We start from the raw sequence: 24,295 nt of genomic DNA, 5'->3' as shown, positions 1-24,295 counted from the left end.
GAGGTGGCCCACCTCAACCCCCCTGTGGCTTCCTCCATGCCAGTGTGGGTCTGTGTGATGGCTCCAGCCAGTTCCTGGATGAGCCTGGTGCTGTTCTGGGGCCTCGCTGCCCATCAGCATCCTCTGCCCAACTCTACCTCTGCATCCCAGGGGCACATACTGAGACAGAGACAACCACTTCCACATCCCATGGGACAGAGAGAAAGGGTTCCCAGCACTGCTTCCAACCTCATGGTGGGCTGGACTCTTACAGGGACCCCCTTTCCTCTGTGTTCTGTGGTCCCACAGTCCTGCTCAACAGCAACCTGCAGCATCTACCAGCCCTGGGGTTCATCCTACAGCTACTTCATCTGCACCAAGAGAGCCACCCAGCAGTGCCCGGGCAGCCTCTCCTCCAGCCTGGACATCACCTCTCGGGAGTGTCAGGCCAGCATCATTGTCCAGGACAAACTCACTGCTACCCAGTGCCAGCCTGTGCTCCAGCATGGCCACCAGTTGTGCTGCCACATCTTCCCCACACCGCGGTTGGTCAAGACCCAGATCCAGCACAGCTGCCAGGAGGGCTACAGCTGCAAGGGGTTCTACCGCAGGTCCAAAGCCCTGGGGGAGCAGGAGCTCAAGGCACGGGAGGCTGCAGCCCCCATGGTGTCCATGCAGTCCCAGCAGCCAGGCAGCTGCCACGGGAGGGCACTGCTCCATCACTCCTGCCAGCGGCAGAATGAACTGCTTCAGGAGCAGTCAGCCCTGCCTGTGCTCTCCTTTTGCCTACCCAACGCTTCTGTCATCCTTTAAGAGAGGCTCTTCCCTACTTTTCCTTCTCCGGCAGCCAAAAATTTCCCGGGCCCCTGGAAGTGCTGATTAGCATCTCTGCATCTCCGTGGGGAGCTCTGCAGGTGCCAGGAGCCCCCAGGCACCCTCAAGCTGTTGGGTCAACCCTGAGACAAACCTGTGCTGTGCAGTGGCTGAAGGGGAAGACTGAAACCCCTCTACTCACAGCAGTATTCTGGGCACCTTGCTCTCATGGGCAGCCTGTGGCTGGCACCACAAGCAGGGGTCTCACAGGAGAGGAGACTTAGGTTGGAGGGGGTCTCTGCAAGGCCAGAGGATGCCACTGCTGGCACCCAGTGTGGAGAGGGAAGGAAGTACAGAGAGAGTCAGTGAGAAGAAAGAGACAACAGAAAGCCTTGAGAAATAGAAAGATTTATTTAGCAAAAGCCAGTTGACTAATGACAACACCCAAGGGTTAAGTGCACTTACATCGACAGATTGGCTTCCCAGATAGACTGAGTCAACAGTTAGTAATACGACAGTTGTAGGAAAAGAAAGGACAAAAAATATAGCTATAAAACCCCTGTCAAGGTCCATAACAAAAGTGAGAGGCTAGAGAGGAGTCTTGGAGGCAGCGCTGACTTAGGAGGGGTCATTTACATGTGTACACCCATGGTGCAGCATGATGCTGGCAGCACCCCCTCGGCCTGTGGGGCACCTGCCACTGTCCACTGTGGGCAGAGTGGGGGGCAGGAGCCCGAGGCCACAGCTGGTCCTGACAGCCCAGTGCTCACAGGACATGGCCTGAGCTCTGTGTGTGCAGCAGGGATGGACCAGAGCGGTGGCTCAGGAGATGGCTCCCCCCACCTGCTTCCTGAGGCAGCCCAGCCTGGAAGAGACCGCTGGCCGGCTGTTGCTCCTCCCAGGCTCTCCCTGCATCTGCCCTGTGTGTACAGCTGAGCTCCTGCTGTCCCCTCTCCTGAACAATCTGTCTGCCCACATGGAAATCCCTGTCCAAGCCCAACCATCCCTACCCTGTAAGTGCCATGCTGGTGCGTGCTGTCATGCCCACTTCTTCTCCCTAGCTGGAGCAGCCTCCCACCCCTTGCTTTCACCTTCACCTGCTGCAAGCTGGCAGTGGGATGTCGGGTCCCCAGCAGAGGGGCTGGCACACAGCTGTGCCTACAGCTCTGTGGGACAGGGCATATGGAGGTAGTGGTGGCCAGAGGACAGGAGCACCCTTCTCCCCCTCTGCCTGCCCTGTGGCTGGTGCAGGAGCTCCCCTGGACATCAGGGCACTGCTGGGGACACTGAAACATGTCCTTCTTTCCTTCCCACTAGCTCCTCAAGCCCATCCAGTCCTGTCTTGTGGGGGAGGGTGCATAGCACAGCTCGTACTGACCCCAGGGTCTCATCCACACATCACTCCTCAGCAGCCCTCAGTCCCAAAGGGACCAGGGCAGAGAGAAGTGATGGACCTTCCTCAGCAGCCAGGCCAAGTCCTGGAGGAGAGCAAGAGCTGGCGTCAGCCAGGGGTTTAGCTGCAGGCAGATTGAGCAGAGACAGAGCTGACAAAGGTGAGAGCAGCAAGGAAGCAACAAAGCAAAGCAGAAGCAGGATAGGAGGGAGGACAGGGAAGAAGACAACTGTGCCAATTCCCCACCTCATCGAGTGCTTTCACATGAAGCAGGGCAGACATCAGGACTCTGGTTCATACCCCTTCAATCATGGCCTCCTAGAGGCTCAGCACCAGGCAGGTGATAAAAGTGTTTGCAGAAAAGAAACAAGCTCTGGATCCCTTGGAGGCCCCCACAGAAGGCTCTAAGCCATGAGCTTCTCGAGGGCTGGTGGGGGATCCCGAGATCTTGGATTCACTTTTCCAGAGGGTGCAAACCAGAGGTGTGATGAAGCACCCCTGCAGACACCAGCAGTTCACTCCCCATTGAGGGCTGAAAGTGTGCTCATCCCTGAAGATGCCAGCCTTGGTCTGGGGCAAAACAACTGCTTGGAAATTGGGAGGGTTTGTCTATAAAGCAAAGCAGGGAGTTTGCGGTGATGGGAAGTGCTTGAAAATGTGACTTCAGAGCACCAAAAAGGCTTTGAAACCTGGCAGCTGTGCCAAGGAGCCAAAGGATCAGATGCTGAGGGGGAGGATGCTCTACAGCTTTGTGCTGCCTGCTCCACACTGAGCTGTGCCTTCCTCTCTGCTCCACCACCTGGGAGAGAAGCAGGCTCTACCCACACGCCCTCCACCTGCCTCGGCAGGGATAAACCCTGTCCTGGAAGTGCCACATCACCCTGCCAGCAACTCCCTGCACACAGCCAGCCTGTGCAACCTCATCTCACCCCTTAAACTCCTTTCCAGGCTCATCCCCACTGTCCATTAATGCCTCACTTCTCACTCACAGACCCACTCTGACAGTGCACCGTCACCAACCCTCACCTAGCATGGCCCTGTACTTGTCCCCCACCCTGCCTACCATGCAGAGAGCCAGACCAGCTGCTCTGTCCTTGCTCACCACCCCGGCGCTGCCCCCTCTATCCCTTTTGTCCCTGCTCACTGCCCTAGACCTGCTCTCCCATCCTCCCAGTAAAACCCTTCCTCTGCTTTACTGCTTCTCCAGCCCCAGAAGGGGCTAATCCAGCAGGAAGTGCCTTGCCTCTGCCTGACCTTTGACACACAGTTTGAAGGGAGATAGGGGCCAGGGGGAGCACAAGGAGCTGTCAGCTCAGTGTCTGCTGCAAAGCAGGGATGCTCAGCACACAAGCCCACGCATGCTGGAGCACAGCACGCCTGGCACACGCCCTCAGCACCGCTCCATCCTCACCTCCACACACTCCCAACTGGGTGCTGGAATCCTCCTGCTCCCTCCTCTGCCCCCCCTCCCTCCGGGCTGTCCTGTCCCTGCCAGGGCCATGGGCTGCGGCCAGGGTCCTTCCCAGCTCCAGCAGGTCCTGGCTGCTGTGCACCACCTCCTGCTGACCCCTACACCGCGATCTCGTCCTCCAGGCTGTCGCCCAGGTCCTGCCTGGGCTGGACGTGGAGCAGGCGCGGCGGTTCCTCCTGGGACCAGGAGTCGCGCTCCTCGCTCTCGTCCGTGTTGGACTCGTACTCGGAGGCGATGCCCGACTCGCGGAACTTGATGAGCTCCAGGCTGCCCAGTGCTGGCTCTGGGGCAGGCGGCCCCGAGTCCGGCAGAAAGCGGTAGCACTCCAGCTTCCCCAGACAGTCGTTCCTACCTATGGGGCTGCCCATGGTGCTGGGGAAAGCCGAGCTGGGGCCCAGCGGCGGCGGGTGGGTGTCCTCGGGCTGCGGGGTGGTCGGGTCGCAGAGGACAGGAAGGACGTTGGAGCGGAAGGTGATCTCCAGCAGACTGTCCTGGGAGCCTGCTGCAAGAGAAGGGCACGGCTAAGAGGCCCAGCTTGCCTGGGCATCCCCTGGCCACCACGGCTGGCTGCACACTGGCCGGAGGAGGACAGTCTGGGGTCACTGTTTTGAGGGGCTTATTCGGTGTCACTAATGCCAGGAGCTGCTGCTGGCCAACAAAGGGCCAGTTCTGCAGGACAAAAAGTTAACTGTCTTCCAGCCCAGCTCCTGCATGGAGCTGATGGCCACATCTGCTGGAGAGGAAGGTCAAGTAGGGGCTCTTGGGCAGGTATGGAGCTGGCCTGGAGCATGCAGCCACTGGGGAAAGCAGACGTATAGCTGATGGAGGTAGGCGACTACCTGTCCATACAGCCCTCCCCAAGCCCCTTCCCATGCTGCATGCAAGCACCCTGCTGCACACACACAAGCCAGGCCAGAAGGGCACAAATATCCCTCTGAACAAAATGACTGGAAATGCATGAAAAATCCCAAGAAAAACACCCACATGCACGTCCCCCACAGCCCTGGCTAGCTGCGAGGGGAGAGGAAGGGGCGGCAGCGCTTACTGGTCGTGTTCCCCGCCAGCTTCAGCTCCAGCTCCTGCACCTGTTTGACCAGGAGTGAGATGTGCTGCAGCAAGTCCTTGTTCTGGAGCAGGAGCTGGTGCACACGAGCCTGGGCCTCCAGCCGTGCCGCTGCTTCTGCTGCCAGCTGGTCCTTCAGCAGGTGGACCTGGGACAGAAGACAGCAGGTGAGCACAGGGAGATGCCGCTCAAGGGTGGAGGGCTTTGACTCTGGCCATCCCTACTCATCTCCCAGGGCTCACCAGCGTCCTACCCCATGAAGTGATGAAGCAGCCATTCCCTGTGGGTACTGCAGATGTGATGGGGAGAATGTGGGCCGTGTCACACCAGGGCTCAGCACATTGTCCCCTGGTCTCCCTGATGGAAAAGCTCGAGGCCAAGGCGCGCAGCACTGACCGAACTGACAGTTGTGCACATGAGCTGCGGATGTGCGTGGGAAGGGCAGCCCAGGAGGAAGCCAGATGGATGCAGCAGAGGAGACACGCTCGACCGACTGGATGGTGCTGCAGGTGCACGAGGGCGCAGCCGTGCAGCAGAGCTGGCCTTGGAAAAGCTGTCTTTTTGGGCAGGTTTCCCAGAAACAGGGCCCAGCCAGCAGCCCCTGTCGCAAGGAGGGGCTGGAGTACCACAGATGGCAGAGTGCTGCTGAGGGGTGGTGGCTCTGGGGGTGCAAGCTGGCTGCTCAGCCTGGCTCTGGGAAGCAATGCCTGCAGGGAGCCCACAGGCAAGACCACCATTGATTTCAGCACAACTACCTTCCTATATGCAAACATCTATGTCCCCAGCACCGTGCCCCTGAGGGCAGACAGCCAGGAGCTCCTGCCCAGGGCAGCTCTCTGATCCGCACTCAAGCAAGGAGAACCTTGGAAATGTACACTGCACAAGGGGATAGCAGTGACCTGGGGGCCACATTGGCTCAGCACCCCTTCCTGGCACCCACCCATGGCTCCTATAACTGCTCCTCTCTCCAGCAAGGACTGGAACCAGGAAAGCACAGATTTACAACTAAACAAAAAAAACCCAAAACAAAAATAACCCGAAAACAAAAATATCCCCACCAAACACAAAAGGCTATTTTACCTTGGACTAGAAGCTGACTTCGAGGAAGAAGAGGAAGCTCTCTGTACCTGACAAACTGTGAGCTGCTGCTGCAGCTGCAGGGAGCCCAAAGCTGCCCAGCTGGGGGCCACCTGCCCCCACAGATGGGTACCAGGAGGCAGTGCCAGGTTTTGGCAGGCAGGTGCTGCCCAAACGTGGCCAGCAAAGTGGCCCTGGGCAGAGATGAGCTGAAGCACAGCAAGCCTGGGAGTGACAGGAGGCCAGGCAAGGACTGGAATTTACAGCTTTCTGTGAAGCCAGACCAAGAGCAAGGGGTGCAATACTTTACACTCTGAGCAGGCACCATGGAGCCTTTTGGATTGTGAGCAACACTATACTTGGACAGACATAAAAGATTCCCCGAGGATGCAGGTCCTTCTTCCAGAGGGGAAAGCAACTTGGCAACCTGTGACCCCAAAAGGCACATGGGCTCTGGAGGCAGCAGCTCAGCCGGAACTGATCAACAAATACTGATTTACTGATGCGAGCGGAGCAAAGCCCCGGGGCAGCACAGAAAGGCTGCTGGAGCCCATCACACAGGCCAGGAAGAAAGTTGATGAATTGCAGAGAGTTCTGTGAGGGGTCAGGGAACAAGTAAAGCTCAGGTAATGAGCTGGATAAAGCAGCCAGGGCTGCTTAAATGAGAAATAGCTGCATGGAGAGTGAGCTGCCAGCTGCACAGCCCAGGCACACCAGTCACTGGGGCAGGCCACTGGCGAGCACACAGCAGCCAAAGGCCCAAGACACCTGGTGGGAAGAAGACCTAAGCACCTCATGGAGCCCCCTCCCCATGGAGCTGCCTGCCTTCATCGCTGCCCCCAGGCAGGATACTCCAGCAGCACCAAGGGGCTCAGTAGTGTGCCCCAGCCCTGCCACTGCCCCTGGGAAAGAATAGAGGGGAGAACCTGCGCCACGGCCACTTGTGTCTGCTGCTGCTGCTGCTGCAGGAGCTGCTGGAGAAGCTGCATCTGGTGGTGGGCAGAGAGGGGTGTTCCCAGGTCGGGCAGCTGGGCAGATGAGGGCAGCAGCATCTTGGGTGACGCTGTCAGGATATCTTCAGGGTGGAGGCAGCTCTGCAAAACACCAATGTCAAAAGTGTGATCCCCTGGCACTCACCTCAGAGAGCCACTGGGCACACACGAGCTTTTGCACAGAGCAGCCCCCCAAAATACCCAGAAAAGAAGCAGCTGCATCAAAAGCTAAAGCACACTTTGCTAACGGTGCTGACAACCTTTGCAAAAAGTACCTTTTCAGTTTCAACAACAACCCAAATAGTCTTGTAGAAAATTCCTGAAAAGGCTGACGCTTCCCATTGGAATTTCCACTGTATCAAGAAGTCTTTTATTTTTGTGTTTTTAGTGGAAAAAAATCCCTATCAGCTCTGCCCCAAACGCTTTCCGTGTGGCTGCACATAGCTGAGCCTCGGCACAGCGCTCTCCAGGAGTGCCCTGGGCCCCGAGCCAAAGGGCAGCCCTGCAGCGGCAGATGGCTTTGATCTGGGAGCTGGGGAATGCTGCACAATCCCTCCCGACCCCCCAGCCCTCGGGATGCACACCAGAGTCACGGGGCTGGGGCCGTGCCACCCCCTGAGAGCAGAGGGCAGGGACCCTGGGCTCGGTGTGGCCACCCACCTCCTTGCCCACGGCATCGAGGTCGGTCACGCCGCGGCTGAAGTCCAGGATGTCAGCTCCGGGCAGTGGCAGCTCCACGGCATCAATGTCGGTCTCCTCAGCCGAAGTGGCCGCTCTCTCCACACCGGAGAGGCGACAGGCTGTGGGAGCAGGGTCAGGGCAGGGCACGGCCTGCCTGCACCTGCAGCTCACTACTGTTCACCCACGGCTGTGAACAGTGCCACCGTCGGTCCCCACCACCCGCATGCCACCCACCCTCCAGCCCGGGGGAAAGCAGGTACAGAGAAACACGGCTGTGTCTTCCTGCTGCTGCTCAGGAGGAGGCTTGCAGCCAAAAACACACCCAGCCCCAGCACACCAAACCTGGGGAACGACAGCCAAAAGCCCTGATGCGGGACAAACAGGCCATCAAGAACAGAAAACACAGATAAAGCTGAAGAAAGGTAAACAAGAGATTACGGGAAAGAAAAACAAAAAACAGATGCTCTGGGATCCCCAGGGAGCTGCATATCGTGGCTGGGACATTGTGCAGAGGAAAACCAAACAATGACCGGTCCAGGGCAGCCCAGTGATTAGGTCATCACGGCAGCACTGGTCACAGAGGCAAGCAGGAAACCGCAGCTCAGCCCAGGTTGCTCCTGTTGGGATGGGGGGGATCCAGCCCACAGCATGGCATGGCATGGCAGGGCAGGGCAGGCAGTCCACACACAGACAGGCAGCAGGACCTGCCAGTGTCCCACCTGGCAAGGGAAGGGTTTGACTAACCTCTCGTAAAACATCTGCCTCCCCTCCAGCACAGGCACCGGCACCAAGGAGCGGGGCTGCTCCCCGGGACCCTGCAGAGCTCAGGGTGATGGGGCTGGACCAGCAGCCCCCTAGCCAGGCATCCCTGCACCCTCTACCCACAGGGCTGTGAAGAAGCGGGGTCTGCAGCCTGCCTGCAGCCCTGACAGCTTGATGGGAGACCACGAACATGGCTATGTCCATTCAGGGAACTGCAGAGAGCTGGCCCCAGACCCAGGCGTGCCTCAGGACAAGAGCAAGATCTGGGCTTGGGGCCTCTTGTGCCGAAGTAGCGAGGGAATGTTTGCAGTGTGTGCAGCCAAGCACAGAGCAGAGTCCCAGGCACTGCTAATGGGCTCCCAGCAAGGGGGATGTCTGAGAGGATCATGGCTAACACCTAGAGAAGGTTCCTTGCTGGGCAAGACTGCAGCTTGAGCCTGAAGCACAGCAAGCCAGATTGCTGTGCAAATCCATTGCCCAGAGGTGCCAGCCAGCAAGGAGCAGTACGGGAAGACAGTGCCTCAGCAAACCCCATCTGCCAGGCTCCGGGAGCCCCATGCCACCCCACAGCTCCGCCTTTGCGGAATACCTGGGACGTCCAGGTCATCTCCGTTCCTCTCGCTGTCTCCGTCCTCCTGCCCGTCCGCGTTCTGCTGGGTGTGCTGCAGGCTCAGCTTGTGGCACACCTCGAACGCCTGACCCACAGTCCGCACGATGCGCATGGCTTGGCTCTGCGGCAGGCAAGGACAGGAGAGGAGAGGGGGAATGTAACCTCAGCTGGGCTGCCTCTGCACGGTGACCCCCCAGCCTGGCACAGGGGTCTCTGTGCTGCCACAGGGTCTCAGATCACCAGGGTGCCCCGGCTGCCAGCTCCAGTGCATTGCCATGGAGTCCTGCCCCAGCTGCTCCACCGAGAGCACACCAGGATGAGATCTGCATCCCGACATCTTTACCTTCTTCTTGGACTTGAAGACGTTGCACCTGAAGACATTGCTAGACCCATCCCTGGCAATGTAGCTGAAGATCTTTAGGTCCTGGGAGTCATGAGATACATAGAATATCCTGCAAGGACAGAATGGAAGGGACGATATAAGCATACACATTACCCACATGCCCAGGAGACGGCCAAGGCCACAACCAATGCTTCCCGTGGCACGGGGTGCTGGCACATGCCCAACCTCTGCAGCACATCCCTGCTAAAGCCCATCAGAAATTTTTTTGGCAGTGGTTTTACCTCAGTTGGGAAAATCTGCCTGCTGATTCAGCAGCAGCAAACATTTTGCAAAGGCAGCATTGGATTTCTCTGCTCAGCCCCCAGGGACAGAGTCAGTGGCCCAGGAGCCCTCTGGGGATGGAGAAAAGCAAACCTCATCCCCGGCCTGCTCACAGAGCTGGCCGCCTTGCCCAGTGCCTGCCACCCCCTCCCCAGCACAGCTGAGGGCCTCTCTCACTCCAGTTTGGCCTCCCTGGGACAGACACCCCCTGCTATTGGCTTTTGGGAACAAGATGGAGGAGGAGAGCCAGGGACTTTGGAAAGCACCATGAGCTGCCCTCCACAGGATGGTGGCAGCTCTCCAGTCCCCAGCACAGTGCTGGTGTGGTGTGGGTAAGTGGCATGGCAGAGCCACACAAGTCTCCGTCCCCTCACCCAGCAGCCTCACCTGTAGATGGGATCATGCATGACGAGCATTTTGTTCTCATCCCAGGCCCATTCTTTTTTCTGCAATGAAAGAAGCTGAAAATGAGTACGTCAGATGCTGTCCTTGAGAACAAGGACAGGGCAGAGACAGTCCAGGGACCGACTTGGGAAGCTCTTGTCACAGCTCTGCTGCTGCTCCCCTGAAACCCTTTGCAAAGGGTCAAGTCCTGTCGGGGACCAGTCACATCCCACATCACCTCCCACAGGACTCCCTGGGCCCCTTCTACACTGCTCCAGGACTGGCTCAGCCACCCTGCAGGAACATGACTCACATGAGGTTGACCCCAGCCCATCGCTCCCTCTCCCAGCCCACCAGATTTTCCCAGAAATTCAAGGATGCTGCAGGTCCCTGCACCAGGAGGGGAGGGGTTCTGCTGCTGAGGCACTGCTGCTCCAGTGGCCAGTGCTGCCTACCTTCTTCTTCTTCTTCAGAATGACCTTCACGCCATCCACCGACACAATGAGATTCACTTTCTTCTTCTTGATATTCTTGGCTTTGAACTCATACTGCAGGAGATGAAAGAAAACACCTGAATTAGCCTTCCTGTGCCAGCACAGCCCCAGGGAGGGCTGAAGAGGCTCCAATAGGAAGTGGCAAGAGGGACAGGGACAGGTTTTCCTGATCCCACATGCCCACATCAACCTAGCATCCATGCTAGGACAGGACAAGGGGTCTTTCTGCCCTGCAGTGTCCCCGAGCCCAGCATCTGGAGGAGCACACATCGAAGCAATCCAGCCCCTGGATATGGATAGCACTTTGCCCAGTTCAGAGTGCTGCTGGGAATGGTAGCTTGTGTTTCAAATGCATTTGTTCTGCCCCTCTGAAGGGCTGTGCCTCCCCACAGAGGGACCACCACCCCCCCAGCCCCCAGGGATCTGCAGCCTGCCTGCATTTGCCCCGCTGGCTTGTGGCCATTGCTGAGCTCTGAAAAGTGAAATGGCGTTTTGAGTTGGGTATTTTTGGGCTCAGTATAAAACTGAAGATGATTGCTGAGGACTCTGTGAACCTCTCCAGGGGAGATGGGATAATGCAATTACCCACTTCAATTAGAAGTCACTGGACAGGAAAAAATCCCAACAGGAATTTCCAAAGATCAGTGACTAAACACAAAGCTCTGGTCTGGCCTGGGGAGAGAATGAGATTCCCCCCAAATCCACCCACTTTGGCATTTAGAGTCTTACAAGCGGGGAGAAGGCTGGCAGAGGAATAGCTAAATAAGCCATTTGGGCTGATCCTGCTGTGGGACTTTCGAGGAGTCCCATAACTGGTTTGCCACAGGTGCAGTCACATCAGGCACCCGATGTGCTGGTCCCACTTGCAAGGAGCTGTGCACAGCCATGGGGACAGACCCTCTGTGCCCAGAAAAAGCCCTGCATCCTGCACCTCGCCTGCCTGAAGAAGAGGGATTTGATTTATCCTCTCATTATTTCAGCAGTGTCTCTGCAGAGGGAGCAGTGCCCTGCCTCCGGCCTGCGCCAGCTCCACTGTGACATTTCCAGCACCGCGTGATCTATTAACTCTGGCAGCCAGAGCCAGCAGGCAGGAAAAGCTGCTGGCCCTGACCTGTGATCAAATGATAAAAGACCTGAAAGCACAATTCCTCAAAGCCATTTTAAAGTCGCCGAAGGGGATGGGAGATTCAGAAGGCTTGGAAAAGAGTGCGGGGAACACAGCTCTGCCCTCCCCCGAGCACAGAGCAGGCAAGCCCATCCACACTGGGGCTGAAGCCATGGTGATGGGGTGCAGAAAGCAGAGCTCAGGCTCCCACCATGGCTTTGGTCAGCCTCAAAGCCCCCAGCACATCCCCAACATGCTGCTTGCATGGCTTATTCCTCATGGAGAAGGGTCTCACCAGAGTCCTTCACGACAGAACCCACCAGTGTGGGTTTCCAAGGCCCAAACCCATCGTTATCAGCAGAGATGAAACTGCATTCAAGAGCCCATTCTTTGTGTCTTGTCAGGACACTAGACCGGTGCCTGGTACCTAACACTGAAGAAATGTCTTGATTTGGCCCTAAAAAGGTGAGCCTGACTACACCTTGGAGTAATTAACCCAGTCCTTTCTGAGGCTCTGCATGTGATTTTCCAGGAGCTGCAGGCTGAGCTCCATGCTCTCTGCAGCATCCAGGGTGACTGCGTGGCACCTTGGGTGCTGCTGCCTGATTTATTGGTCCTAACGATCACTGATTATACACATCCAGTTGCATTTCCGAGCTCCTGGTGCTGTGGGGTTTCTATTCCAGGCTACCCCAAGTGCTAACTAATGTGGTCTTGGAAGAGTGAAAAATATCTCACGGTGAGACAGACTATTTTTAGCCTGGTTTTTTGGGAGAGTAACAGCCCCAGGACAGCAATGCAGACAGGCCAGGAGGTTTCAGCAAAGATGCTACCCAGCCCTGGCACATTTCAGGGACAGAATCACACAGAGCTCCTCGGGGAGGCTTCCACAATCCCTGGCTGCAGGCAAAGGATTCTGCCCAGGCTCGCCCTGAGCCTGGCAGGGGGGAATGCTGTGGGAAGAGTTGCTGTGCCTCTGCCACGCTGAAGCCAAAGCCCCCTGGTGCTGATGGGTCATGGCAAAACTCCAGCAAAAACCAACGGAAGCAAAGAAGTCAAATTCTCGGAAGGACCGAGCAGACAGATTTGTTAAGCCCTTCCATAAATCCAGGCCTTTATCCTGACACCGACTGGAGAGCCAAGCTCCTTTGCAAGCCTGAGCCATGTGCTCAGAGAGCTGCTGCCCGTCCCACCCCACCCAGAGCTCATTAGAGCAATCAGTCCAACGAGCCCAGTGGCTCTCCGGGACACGCTTCCCATGCTCCGAAGCGCAGCTCCAGCCAATAAAACACTAATGAACTGGCGCCCACTGGGGCTCTAATGAAACACTAACCGTCATTTAATAACAAATTAGCAAGGAAGAGGATTCAATAAGACAGCAATTCAGCCGCGCTGCCTCTCACATCCCGGGGCCGTGCAGGGAAAGCATCCCGGGTCCCACAGGCTAGGAGATGCCATTGCTGATTTTGAGGGGCTGCCTAATTTGGTCTAAGGGAGTGTCAGCTTTGTGCAGTTCCTCTAAGTGAGATCTGAGCCACAGAGACTGTAAGGGATGAAACCAAAACCCTTTACTTAATGGGGCCATGGAAGAACATCTCTGTACAACTGATCAGGACCTCCCTGGCTTGGAGTTATTCTTGATGACAACTCTGCCCAGGCACAGAGATCTGCTGTGTCTGCCCATGTTCGTCAACATTCCTCCTTCTGCTGCAAAACAAAGAGAGAAAGCTTAAGAGGGTTGCAAAGCATTAGGATTTTAGCTTTTCCTGCTGCTGGGAAGAGAGCAGAGGTGATGATGGCAGGGTTGGAAATGCTACCGCAGGGGCGCTGGGATGGTCTGCACAGCCACAGCCGCAGCTGCTGTATCCACAACAAGTGGCTGACCCACAGGAAAAGAAAACCCACGTTTCCAGAGACACTGGGCCACTGCCACCCAATCCTTGCTGGGAATATATCCTGCATTTTCCAAAGATGTGCAATAGGAGTGTCTCTGTATGCTGGGTGACAGCAATTTACCCCACACTCGCTGGGCACTGCATTGTCATTTGGTGACTGCTTCAGGAGAAAAAACACATTTCACACATGATAAGCTCAGCTACCCATGGCTCCAGTGGGAGAGCTGAATCCTAGCCTACAGCTTAATAAAGAACTGATACAGAAATAATTATCCAGCTTGAAATCAAGAAAGGAAAGAGGATTTGCACAGCATTCCCATGATCCCCTTTGGTTTCACATCATGTAGCATTTCACTGTACTACTTATAACCAATTAAAAGCCGTAACAGAAGCGCTTTCTTAGCCTTCTACCCATTTTGCTCATCTTGGGCATGTTTCTGGATCTTTAAATATCTGTAATAATACTGCAGGCTTGGGTTAATTATATTAATTCTTGTTTATAGCAATGTGAAAATGCCAGAAGAAAGAGAAGAATTAATTTCAGAGAAATACACAGAGAAAGGACACAGCAAAATTATCCATTCCTGGACTTGCACAGCTCCACAGTTGGTCTCCAACTGAAGCTATAAGAGCTGCATTAAAATTTTTGACCAAAGACTGAAAATGGACATCTGAGATACATCAGTTGAAAAGCCCCACGACTATTCAAGAAGAAAGGCAAAGGTGGTCTCAGTAACGCAAAAGAAATATAAGATCACTCATAAAATCCAACCAGCTAAGTGAATAGACTGTCCTTTAATTTTACCCTGCCCACAAAAAAACATACTTATCTTTTCAAATGGAAAAGAAACATCCACTCCATCAGAGCACAGGAGCCTTACTGTCGACCTCGGGTTAGTGGGAGTCTATTTTCAACATCTGTCTTTTGTGCAGAGTTCAGTATTTAAAGAACTTTGGAAGGAAAAGAAGCCAGCTGGTGTATGCATCATTGCGCAACGCATTCCTACTGGCAGAGTATTAAAATTGCCCTTTCTGGAGAACGGAGTAACATATGTTGCTTAATAGAGAGCGCATGTAACCTTGTCAGCTTGGAGTAAAATTATGTATGAATCCAAGAGAGATGGGTAAGTGTGAAAAGCAGGGAAAACTCAGCATCCCTAGAAAGATGCTATCCATCTCTGTCGGCATGTTTCCGCACAGCAGAAGTGTGAGGAAACTTGTAACCACGCGCTGCACACAAGGTCAGGCAGATCAGACACTGAGGAGGAGAGATGATGTCTTTCTAGATCCATCATCCCCCCCACATTCACAAGCATCTGAAAAATGTTAACCTGAATAAAAATGCCCTCATTTCATTCCAGCCCATCTAAACTGCCTCAGGTACAGATTTAAGTCTGCCCACTAGCACTGTCCATAAGTAAGGGAAAGTACCAGGAATGCTTTATGGTCACATTGTGCCAGCACAATACAAATAAAGAGAATATTTTTTAAAGGAAGTTGCTCTAAATGCATCGAGCTGCCCTTGTCCCCTTCCACCCTCTATCCCCCTCCTCAAAAAAAAAAAAAAAATTTAAAAAGGGAAAAAAGGTTACAAGCTTGTACCTTGTATTGGGGAAAGAGCAGTGCTCTGAGAATTCAATTAACAAGGAAAAAGCAATTCCTACAGAACTCACTGCTGCTCTGCTAGCTTGGGAGGCAGGAGATGAAAATCTGCAGTAAGAAAAAGCGTAGAAGAGGATGTAGTTTTTGCCAGCAAGCTGTATTTCTACGTGTTTATCCAGAAAGGACATGAAACTGTGAGCAAAGCTGGGTGCCCCAGAGCCACCTGTGTTGAATGCAGAGGGGTGGCTGGGCAGGACCCTGCTGGGAGCACCCTCAGCTCTGAGCTGCTCTGCCCGTGGCGATGCCCCCGCAGCTCCCACGGCAGCTCCTCCTCGCAGCTGGCTGCCACAGCAGCTCATAAAATACCTCCAGAGTTAGACTTTAACCCCAGGTCAGCCCGGGCTAATGACAGACGTGCCAGACCAGCGCCAGCTTTCCCAGCACTTGGGGGGAGAAGCACTGCAGTGCTCTTGATGAAGAATTAACTTATTACAAAATGACAGCCGGGATTGAGTTCAATCGGCACAGGCTCCACGGCGCCAGAATTAACAACTGGGGGGAAGCACATACCTCACAATTCCTACTGCTGAAAACATGGGGAATGGCAGCAAACCCCAGAAATGTCCAGGAGCTTCCCAGGAGGGAAGGCTGAGAAACCTTGCTGGGATCCTAATAGCTGTAATTGGGAGGAATAGCAAACACAGGGCACGAGGATTTTGCTTTACTGAACCACACAAAGAAATGGCACCAACCCCAGTGCCCTGGAATGACTCAGAAGCACCTGCGGGCTGTGGGGGAACAGGAACCTGTGAGGGAAAGGCCCTTTTTTCCCTGCCAGGTGTGCCAAGCCACCCTGGGGATGGGCATGGAGAGCAGGAGGAGCAGGAAGGCAGCACTGGCTTCCTGCTAGCCCTTTGTGGGGTAACCAACACCGAGAGCTCAGTGCCGGGGTTCTGCCAAAGCACCAGGAGCAGACTGCAGCCAGAACACCCCATGCCTTCTTTTTTCTTCCTGGTTAATTGGAGGAAAAGTGTACCTTTGAGCCTGAAAGGAAAGAGCACTGGAGAGAAGGGAATGATTTAAAATACAGCTTTGGCCCAGTAGCAAACAGATAGAACCTGGCCAGAAGCAGCCTTGCAGTTCAGAAGAGTCTGCAACCATCCAAGCCATGATATTGTGTGGTGTCCAGCAGATAGCTGGGCAGGGAGCAGAGGCAGCACTGCCTCTCCCCACAGCCAGAAGGGAAGGGCAGCAGAGAGCCAGGCTCCTGCCAGCAGGGTCCCCAGCTACGGAGCAGCCATCACTCCCTTCTGCTGAAGGCTGCTGCCCCCAAAACAGAAAGGCACCTGCCAGCCTACCCTGCTCCATGTCTCCTCTGGCCCTACTGGGGCAGCAGCAGCAGATGTTAGGGGATGAAGTGGCTGGAAAGCAGGGCACCTCCCAGGAGGGCAGACAGCTTCATCTGAAAGGCATTTCTGAACAAGGCTTCAGAGTATCTGACAGTCCACTGCTCTGGGCTGCACTTTATGCCCTCAGGGGAATCAGGCTTGCTGGAGGGGAGCACACTGAAATACCTGCTTAGCCTACTAATGTGATCAGCAATAAATGGACTAAAACCTATTTTTAAAAGGCTGCTTTAAGCCCCCCTGCCGAAGTGCTGTGCTGCTGCCTGTGGCTGAGGACTCCCCATACCCTTCACTGGGGCCATGGGATCCCACTGCACCCCAGTTCCTCTGTGCATCTGTAAATCTGGCCATTACCATGCCAATGCTCCACACATGAGCAGGACACTTGCCATGGGATGCCAGCAGCACCTTCCTGCTCCCTCCAGGAACTGGGATACAAAAAGACAAGAAAAGCAGGGAAATTTGGGGATCTCCTCGGTGTGGTCATTTTGCTTGGGCTCCCCGCTCCTGCCACCAAAACTGAGGACAAAACCAGCCTGCGGCACTCGCACTTGCAGCAGGGATGGATCCCATTGTGCGACACAGAAACATGGAGATATCTGAGGCCAGGATGAAGGCTCCCACCAGCTCCATCAGCAGACTGCCAGCACGGCATGGCCAAAGATGCCAGACACCTCTGCCATCCTGACAGTTTGGGTTTAAACTACTCACCAGCATTAAATTTGCCCTGTCCTCCTGCCTACACCCCATGGCTGGTGGTTTTAGCATGAACTGGACTTTAATTTAAAGGCACAGTAATTTGGAAGAGACGAGGAATAATGAAGTACTGGATGCTTGTTCTTGGGCTTAATGATGATGCTTTTTAAAACTCTTCCACAGTTCCTTGGAGTTTGCATTTGCACATATGGGAAATGTGGCTCTGAGGTACATGTGTTTGTCTGAAATAGATATGATTTTGGTTTGCACTGACAAGGTCAGTGCCTATTTTCCCATCCAACTTCAGTTTTAATTTTGGTAACCGTCTGTGATGGTTGTGAGTACCGATGGGTATAAATGGGAATCAGGCTAAAATTACCCATGTTGTGAGAGCAGCAGAGCAAAGTTAAGGTTGCTGCTTCAAAACCATCCCAGGATTGCAGCATACCCATCTATCACACAAAATATGTTTTCCAATAACATTGACTACTTCACAATAAATGCCTTCTGCTCGGTTTGCTATTTCCTCCCAGAGAGCTGCCTCCATCCACTTCCTCCAACCTCCCCTCACTACCTCCGAGTTTCACAAGTTGAGGTGGCAAACTGGGACACACTCACGAGCCATCTGCAGCAGAAGCAGTTTCACAGGAAGCTCAGAGAAATCAGAACTGGTAAGAATTAAATCAGTATCAGTCACAGGGTTAAATGGAGAAAGTTAACAGGCAACAGCTTATGCTAACCCCCTCTTTTGAAGACTTCCATTTGCAAGATGATTTATCTCCCTTACAAGAAATCCTCAGGCATTTCATACCTCTCTGTGTTGTTTTTTTTTTTTTTTTTAACACCTTTAAATCAGAGGTTCAAAGGAGGCCTGAGACACATCAGCAGCTTGCTGTGTGCCCATGAGGGATGCAGCAGCACTGTGCCATGAGGGATGCAGGTGCTGGAGCAGCAGCATGCTTCCCAGCTACACCCCTCAGTTCTACCAGCATCTCACCAAAGCCATCAAGGTCCTTGTGCAAGTGTTACTGTTCACTCCACGAGGCCTTCACTAATACCAAGCCTATGAAAGAAAGCTGGGGATCCCATCCCACCCCAGCCATATAATTTCTCCTCCAGACTGGGCACATGCAGTGAGTACGGTGCTCATGGGCTGGGAAAAGTGGCACTTCTCAGCCAGGCATGAAGGTCAGTGGAGACCATGCAACACGCTATCCCCCAGCCTTGAAAACATCTCCAAACTCCTTTCAGAAAGCCAAGGAAGTGATAACAGCATGGACTGGACCCGTGTGGGAGGTGGCAAGCTCCCCCCTGCCTTCACATGCTGCCATCGCCGGTGACCAAGCCAGGGTGCGAATGAACCGGTGCGTGGGTGAGTGTGGGATACTGGTCAAACTGGTTATAAAAATAACAGCCGGGCTTGGAGCTGCTTCCTTCAGCTAAGGAAAACAAGGACGGGCTCTGTGTGCATCTGCAGGCACCGCTCTCGCACTGCTTTTCACAGTCCGGGAGGGAGAACACCAGAAATGAGCTGTACATGTTTTAATATTTACCACCTGTTGCTAGAATAAGCAGAAGTGCATTCCTTGGAAAGCCCACATCTGACTGGAATTTGTGGTATTTTTAATTAGACATGCATTGGTTTGACCTATGCAGGCTGAGGCAGCACAAGCTGCTTGGTGCAACCGCCCTTTGAGGAAGGTAAGGAACTGCAAGAGCCTGGAAATGGCCTCTGTTCATCCAGCCCAGAGCGGGTTTGAGCCCATGTGCTAGAACAAGCTTGGCTTGAAGGGCAGCATTGCCATTTGCAGCAGTTCAGTCACGCCCCTTTACAAAGTGATCCCTAATAAACTCCTGACCCTTTCTGGCACCAGCAAGTCCCGATGCCCCGGGGGACCCCAGGACTGAGCAGTGCAGGCAATGTCCAGCCCAGCACCCTCCTCCACCTGAGAAGGAAAACAAAATTTCTGTGTTCAAGATTAGCTCTCTCCCCCAAATGCATCCTTTCAAAGATAGACCCTGCCTCGAGGAAGCTGAGGTAATCCCTGCCCACATGGATGGGTTGAAGGCAGGGCAGAAGAGCACAAAATCACTCCAATTCCACCCTGAGGGCAGGTGACAAAAGCAAGGGGCACCCTAAGAAGATACCCACACAGCACTTCAGAAAGGTGTCAGCTCAGCAAAGTGAGCCAAATCACAGCATGGTGATATTTACGCCCCAAGTTGTGAAATACAGGATTTATTTTGGTATTTTTTTTACTGCTCACCACAAAGCTGCTCTCTCACTGTTGCATAAAAAGCTTGAGTAAGACCAGTTGAGAAGGCAAATGAGAATAGCCAGGCAGAGAAGCAGTGACACACCAAGGAAGGCAGGCTGGTAATACTGTAACTAAATCAGCAATTATGAAATTCAGACAATTAATAAAGAATGAATGAGCAGCAGCATTAAATGGTTGGTGCATCAGAAACATGCCAGCCCTGTGGGGCTCATTAGATGCTGGCAGTGCTCAACAATGTTTCTGGTTTGTAACTGGAGAAAAGAGGTAATTATTCATATCACTCTTGCTTCACAGTTCCTATTTCAACAATAACTAATGCAGGTATTAAAACCCATTCACTAAATTCGACACGTTAAAGGCAACAAGAATAATGTCCTTTGGAGAGATTTAGACAGAATTATAGAAAAAATTTCCAAGTAATAAAAAGTACCAAGATTTTAGGTGGAGTTAGAAAAGAGGGGTTGAAATCCACCTCAGCAGCAGAGCCTGAGATGAAGCAATGAGAGACAGATGACAGAAAGCCATTGTGCTTCCAGGAAACCCCAACAAGGGAAGCACAGCAGTGCTCATTTTTATGCAGGGCTGGAAAAAAAAAAAAATAGTATTTGCTATCCAGGCCAAGTGTACAGGAATCTGGCATCTACTCATTTCAGGATGATTTTATATGGCATTGGCCAAGCAGCCTCTCACAGGAAAAAGGAACAGAAACTGCATCTGCCAGGAGGCAGAAATGTATCCTAAAAAGACCCTGGAGGCATTGCAAGGTGTCATCCCAGTTCAAAGGACACTGTGAAGACAGTGTGGTCCCGGGCAATGTGCAGCAAAACAGAAAGGTGACACTACCTCAAACCACAGCACTACTGAAATCACCACCAACACAACCCATTCCTACAGAACATGTCCTGCTTTATCATACACTTCAAAGAAGAAACAGAAAACAGTTCAGAAAAAAATGAACAAGAACATGAGGCAGTTTCCCTAGACTCCTACATCCCAGAGGTTAAAACAAACTCTCTGTATTTAGCTTATCCAAAGAGCAGGCTTGGTGGGCACTTGTCCACAGCTCAGGGACTTGGGAAGAGCTTCCTCACATCAAAGGCTCTGACTTTAGGCAAATGCACAAAATCAGCTAGCCGGGAGTTGAAGTTGGATCCATTCAAACCACAGAAAGACAGGTCTTTTTTCACAGAAAGCTCAAGGGGAGCTGCACCCCGAGTCACACTGACCAACAGCTTTGGCCCATCATTCTGGATTTTGCTCCTTTTAGATAATGTGGATTTCTTAGCATGTAAGGTCAGCACAGATGTGCTCTTTGTGCTGGAGATACACACACATCCCCCAAGTTCCCAAGGATCAGGGAGTGTTTGAAGGAGTCCAGACCAGTCCCATCCATCATGTTAAGAGGGAATAAGAAAATGACATTGGAGCAAAATGCTAAAACAAAACCGGAGGCCTTGGAGAGAAAAAGAAAGAGATGGCTCTCTCTGACGCGTATCACTACTGCAATCCAAAAACAGCACTGTAAAACATCACAGGTTGGGCTGTTTCCTGTTAAAGAATTAAGCTGGAATTTAACCATCTCTGCTGAAGTTTCCTGTGGCAGATACACACTTCAGGCTGGTTTTTGCAGCTTCTGCTGGAACAAATCAGCAGTTTCCATAAGCAAACCCGTGACATGGGGAACTGGGTTTGGTTGGGGATTTTTCCATATCATGTTACACTCCCACTGCTGAAAACCAAGCAACAGATTAAGAATCACTGGGATCCTCTTCCTCAATCAGGGAAGCCTGGCCTGAGAAGGAAACATTGTCTTCTCTGAGAATTCTTTGTCTAGAGTCTTTGCCCTGGGTAGACTTTACTTCAGATGGGAAAGTCCATGCCTTCCAAAAATCCCAGTTGAAGGAGATCACTTTGCCCACCAACTACCATCTACAGGGATACTGGAGCAGCCAGGAGCCACATCCATGGCCACAGTGCCACGTGGAGAAGCAGCAGCCCTGTGTGGCCCCAGCAGCCTCCCTGTGAGGTGACAACCTTGTCAGGCAGGAGGAGGCAGGGAACCTCCAGGGCTTTCAGCATGCTCTTCAGGCTACAGCCTCCTCTGCTGGGATGGGGAGAGTGCCTGGCTCCTTTCCCTTGTTCTGGGCAGTGCTCCTTCTGCCACCCTACAACAGATACATCCTTTCCTCCCACTCCCTAATTAAACTCCCATTCCACAGACCAGCTCACACAATAGATTTTGCAACCTCTCGTTTTAAACAGATGTGCTCCTTTCCTCTGCTCCCGCACAGGGCAGGAACACGCCGTAACATCCTCGGAGCCCTCGCAGCCACAGAGCCGCGCACCAAAATCCCTCTCACCTTGCTGCAGGCGGCGAGGCCGGCTCTGACTCTGTGCCTCCCTGGCGGCTACTCGTGCACAGCATCCCTTGGAACATCTTCCAGCAGCACCAAGCCAAAACCACCAAGAATTAATTTTAGCAGGGAAGAAACTGGGGCACGTGGCATTTTTTTCAGAAGGCTGCAGCCCCAGACTTTTGTCTCTCTTCCGAGGTGATGCAGCAGAGAACACCACAACAGATTAAATTAAAGGGTCCTTGGCCTTTGAGGGCCAGCAGGGAAGCACAAGAGCAGAAAGGATCATATATAAGAGTAGCATTTAAAGTTGACTTCAGTTTGGTTTGACTTTAATTCAGCCCAGTTCCCTGCACAGGGATGTCTCCCTCAAAAGGAGTCTGACAAGTCACAGTCTCCCTGTGTCTTGGTTTCTCACCCATAAAGTGGATACTAAATATTGCTTGACCCCTGCTTGTGAGTTTTATTAACTCTTTGGTCTCCTTTTCCTAGGTTATTTCTCCCTTTAACCACGGAGCAAGAGTCAGGTATTGTCTCTGGACACACTCAAGCCTGGCAGGAAGATGTGGCTGCCCAGAATAAGGCTGCCTGCATCTCTCCTGCTCAGGCCCATGCAGCATCAGCAGTCAGCACCAGGGAGCATTTGGTCCCACTCCATCCCAAGAGTAAAATGTTGCCATGATGACAGAAAACTGATGAAAGCACTGATTTGTTAAAAAAAATGTGAAAATTCCATGTTGCAGTAAATAAGAAGGGAGAAAATCTCCAAATAAAAGCAATGCCATGGGTGTGAAGAAACACAAACTCAGGGAGAAGGTCCAGTTGTCCACTGCACTGACCAGATACTGCTGAGAGGTGCCAGGATGAGTTACAGAGCCTGAAATCAGCCAAACCTCATCACACCTCTCTCAAACCTATTTTTTCTTATCAACAACCTGTCAGGCAGCCAGGAGCTTATTCTTAGGCACAGTTAGAAATTTACTCTAAAATGCAAAGGCAAGTGCTGATGGGTATCTTCACTAGCAATCTTCTAACAGGAGAAGAGACTGTCCCCTCTTGGTGACAGTGGTGGGGCTGGTGTGCACTGAGCTGGGTGCGTTACAGCTGGTGACAGCGAGCACAGCCTTTACCTCAATAACAATGCCTTCTGCAGAGGTTTATGCAAGTCTGAGGCTCAGGCCATCAAAGGCAGCTCTGTCACCTTGCAGAAGAATCAGAGTGCTATCAAAGGATGATGGCTTCTGTAGGAACTCTTCAAACCCTCACAAACAGCAATCACTAGCGCTAACACAACCCCAAATCTCCCAGAACAAGCTGCAGACCTCCTCGCCTTGACAGCCAGGCTAAATCCATTCATGCCTGGGAGGCAGAGTGTGCAACAAATCACTCCTTTCTAGGCAGGAGGGAAAGCCAGAGCCGAGAGCCCCGTCGGCAGCTCCAGCAGCTCCTGTGGCATCTGCAGTCCCACAGACTCCACACGTGTCTGTGCTCCTGCAGAGAGCAAGGTTTGCAGCACCACATTTCCCTGCTGCTGGTGCAGCTGAGCCCTGGCACTGGACTGAGCCTGCTGCCCTACCAAAACCATCTGTGCAACACAGGAGCCTCACAGGAAGGAGGCAAGGAAAGCCAGGGTCACCTGTGCAGCATGCTGTGCCCCACAGATAGTGCAACCCACCAGTGCAATCCTTAAACATGCTGGAAGAACCATTTCTGAGGAAGAACAAGTGGGAAGCAGGAGGAAGAGGAGGAAGCACAAGGGCATGCAGGATGGACATTTGTGAAATGACTTTACACGCTGGCCGTGAACTTAGAGAGGGGGTGGGAGCCAGCAGAGCATCCCCTGGCTGGGAGGGAGTGATAGAGAAGGCCTGCCCTCCCCCCACATTCAGGGAGCCTGACAGACATTACTCCCCATCCTCTCCCTTGAGCTCCCCGCAGATATTTGCTGATGGCTCAGACAGTGGCACTGACAAGGCAGTAAAGTGACTCAGTGTGAGCATGATGGGGAAAGCCCCCAGCCAGGGAGGGAGATGAATCACAGGGAGACACCGTAGGCTCCCAGAGAAGGAACTGAGTCCAACCCAGGGAAGTCCAACCCAAGCAAACGGAGGGCAAGGATTTGTGATGAGGCTGGAGAGGACAGAAGGCACTGCTGCCTCCCAGCTTTTTGCCAGCAGCTCCAGTCCTGCCCTGGGCTTGGTGCCTGCTTGGCTCCCAGCCCTCTCAAAGGCACTGGGCTGGCTGCAGGCCAGTATCACCCACCAGGAACACTGCTGCCTGTGCTGGCGTGCCCAGCGCCACTCGATGTGTTCTGGCCAGAGCCCTGAGCGTCGCCTGCCCGCGGGACACTTGCCCAGAGCAGAAGTGCTGAGCTCCTCAGGGACACAGGAGGTATGGGGAAGACCACACATGGCATGCACCTCCTGGCTCAGGAGCTTTCCCAAACCACGCTCCCCCACCTGGGTTATAGTTTCCTTCATCCTCACTGGCTCCACACCCTAGCTCTCCATCCAGCTGGGAACTCCCTGCTCTTTCCTGTCTACCCCACCATGTTTTGGAGGCTGGCCACTGGGGA

The 24,295-nt window shown here is 53.4% G+C and overlaps 1 protein-coding gene across 2 annotated transcripts in view; it reads right to left on the bottom strand.

Annotated features, from left to right (window-relative positions):
- Positions 1–24,295, bottom strand: part of NOS1AP (nitric oxide synthase 1 adaptor protein) — a 45,729-nt gene that overhangs the window by 5,925 nt on the left and 15,509 nt on the right. Inside the window, exons 3-10 of one of the 2 annotated variants that reach the window (XM_017729684.1) lie at positions 10,345–10,437; positions 9,893–9,966; positions 9,185–9,293; positions 8,821–8,962; positions 7,449–7,588; positions 6,723–6,890; positions 4,702–4,867; positions 4,009–4,155 (exon numbers count right to left, since the gene is read on the bottom strand). In XM_017729684.1, the coding sequence (XP_017585173.1) occupies positions 4,009–4,155; positions 4,702–4,867; positions 6,723–6,890; positions 7,449–7,588; positions 8,821–8,962; positions 9,185–9,293; positions 9,893–9,966; positions 10,345–10,437 (1,039 nt within the window). Of the gene's footprint in view, positions 1–1,181; positions 4,159–4,701; positions 4,868–6,722; positions 6,891–7,448; positions 7,589–8,820; positions 8,963–9,184; positions 9,294–9,892; positions 9,967–10,344; positions 10,438–24,295 lie in introns of those variants that run through there. The other variant, XM_017729685.1, reaches the window with a different exon arrangement.

This window comes from Corvus brachyrhynchos, unplaced genomic scaffold, assembly GCF_000691975.1.
Source record: "Corvus brachyrhynchos isolate BGI_N302 unplaced genomic scaffold, ASM69197v1 scaffold101, whole genome shotgun sequence".
NCBI classification, from domain to species: domain Eukaryota; kingdom Metazoa; phylum Chordata; class Aves; order Passeriformes; family Corvidae; genus Corvus; species Corvus brachyrhynchos.
This window is presented reverse-complemented; position numbering and strand designations above follow the sequence as displayed.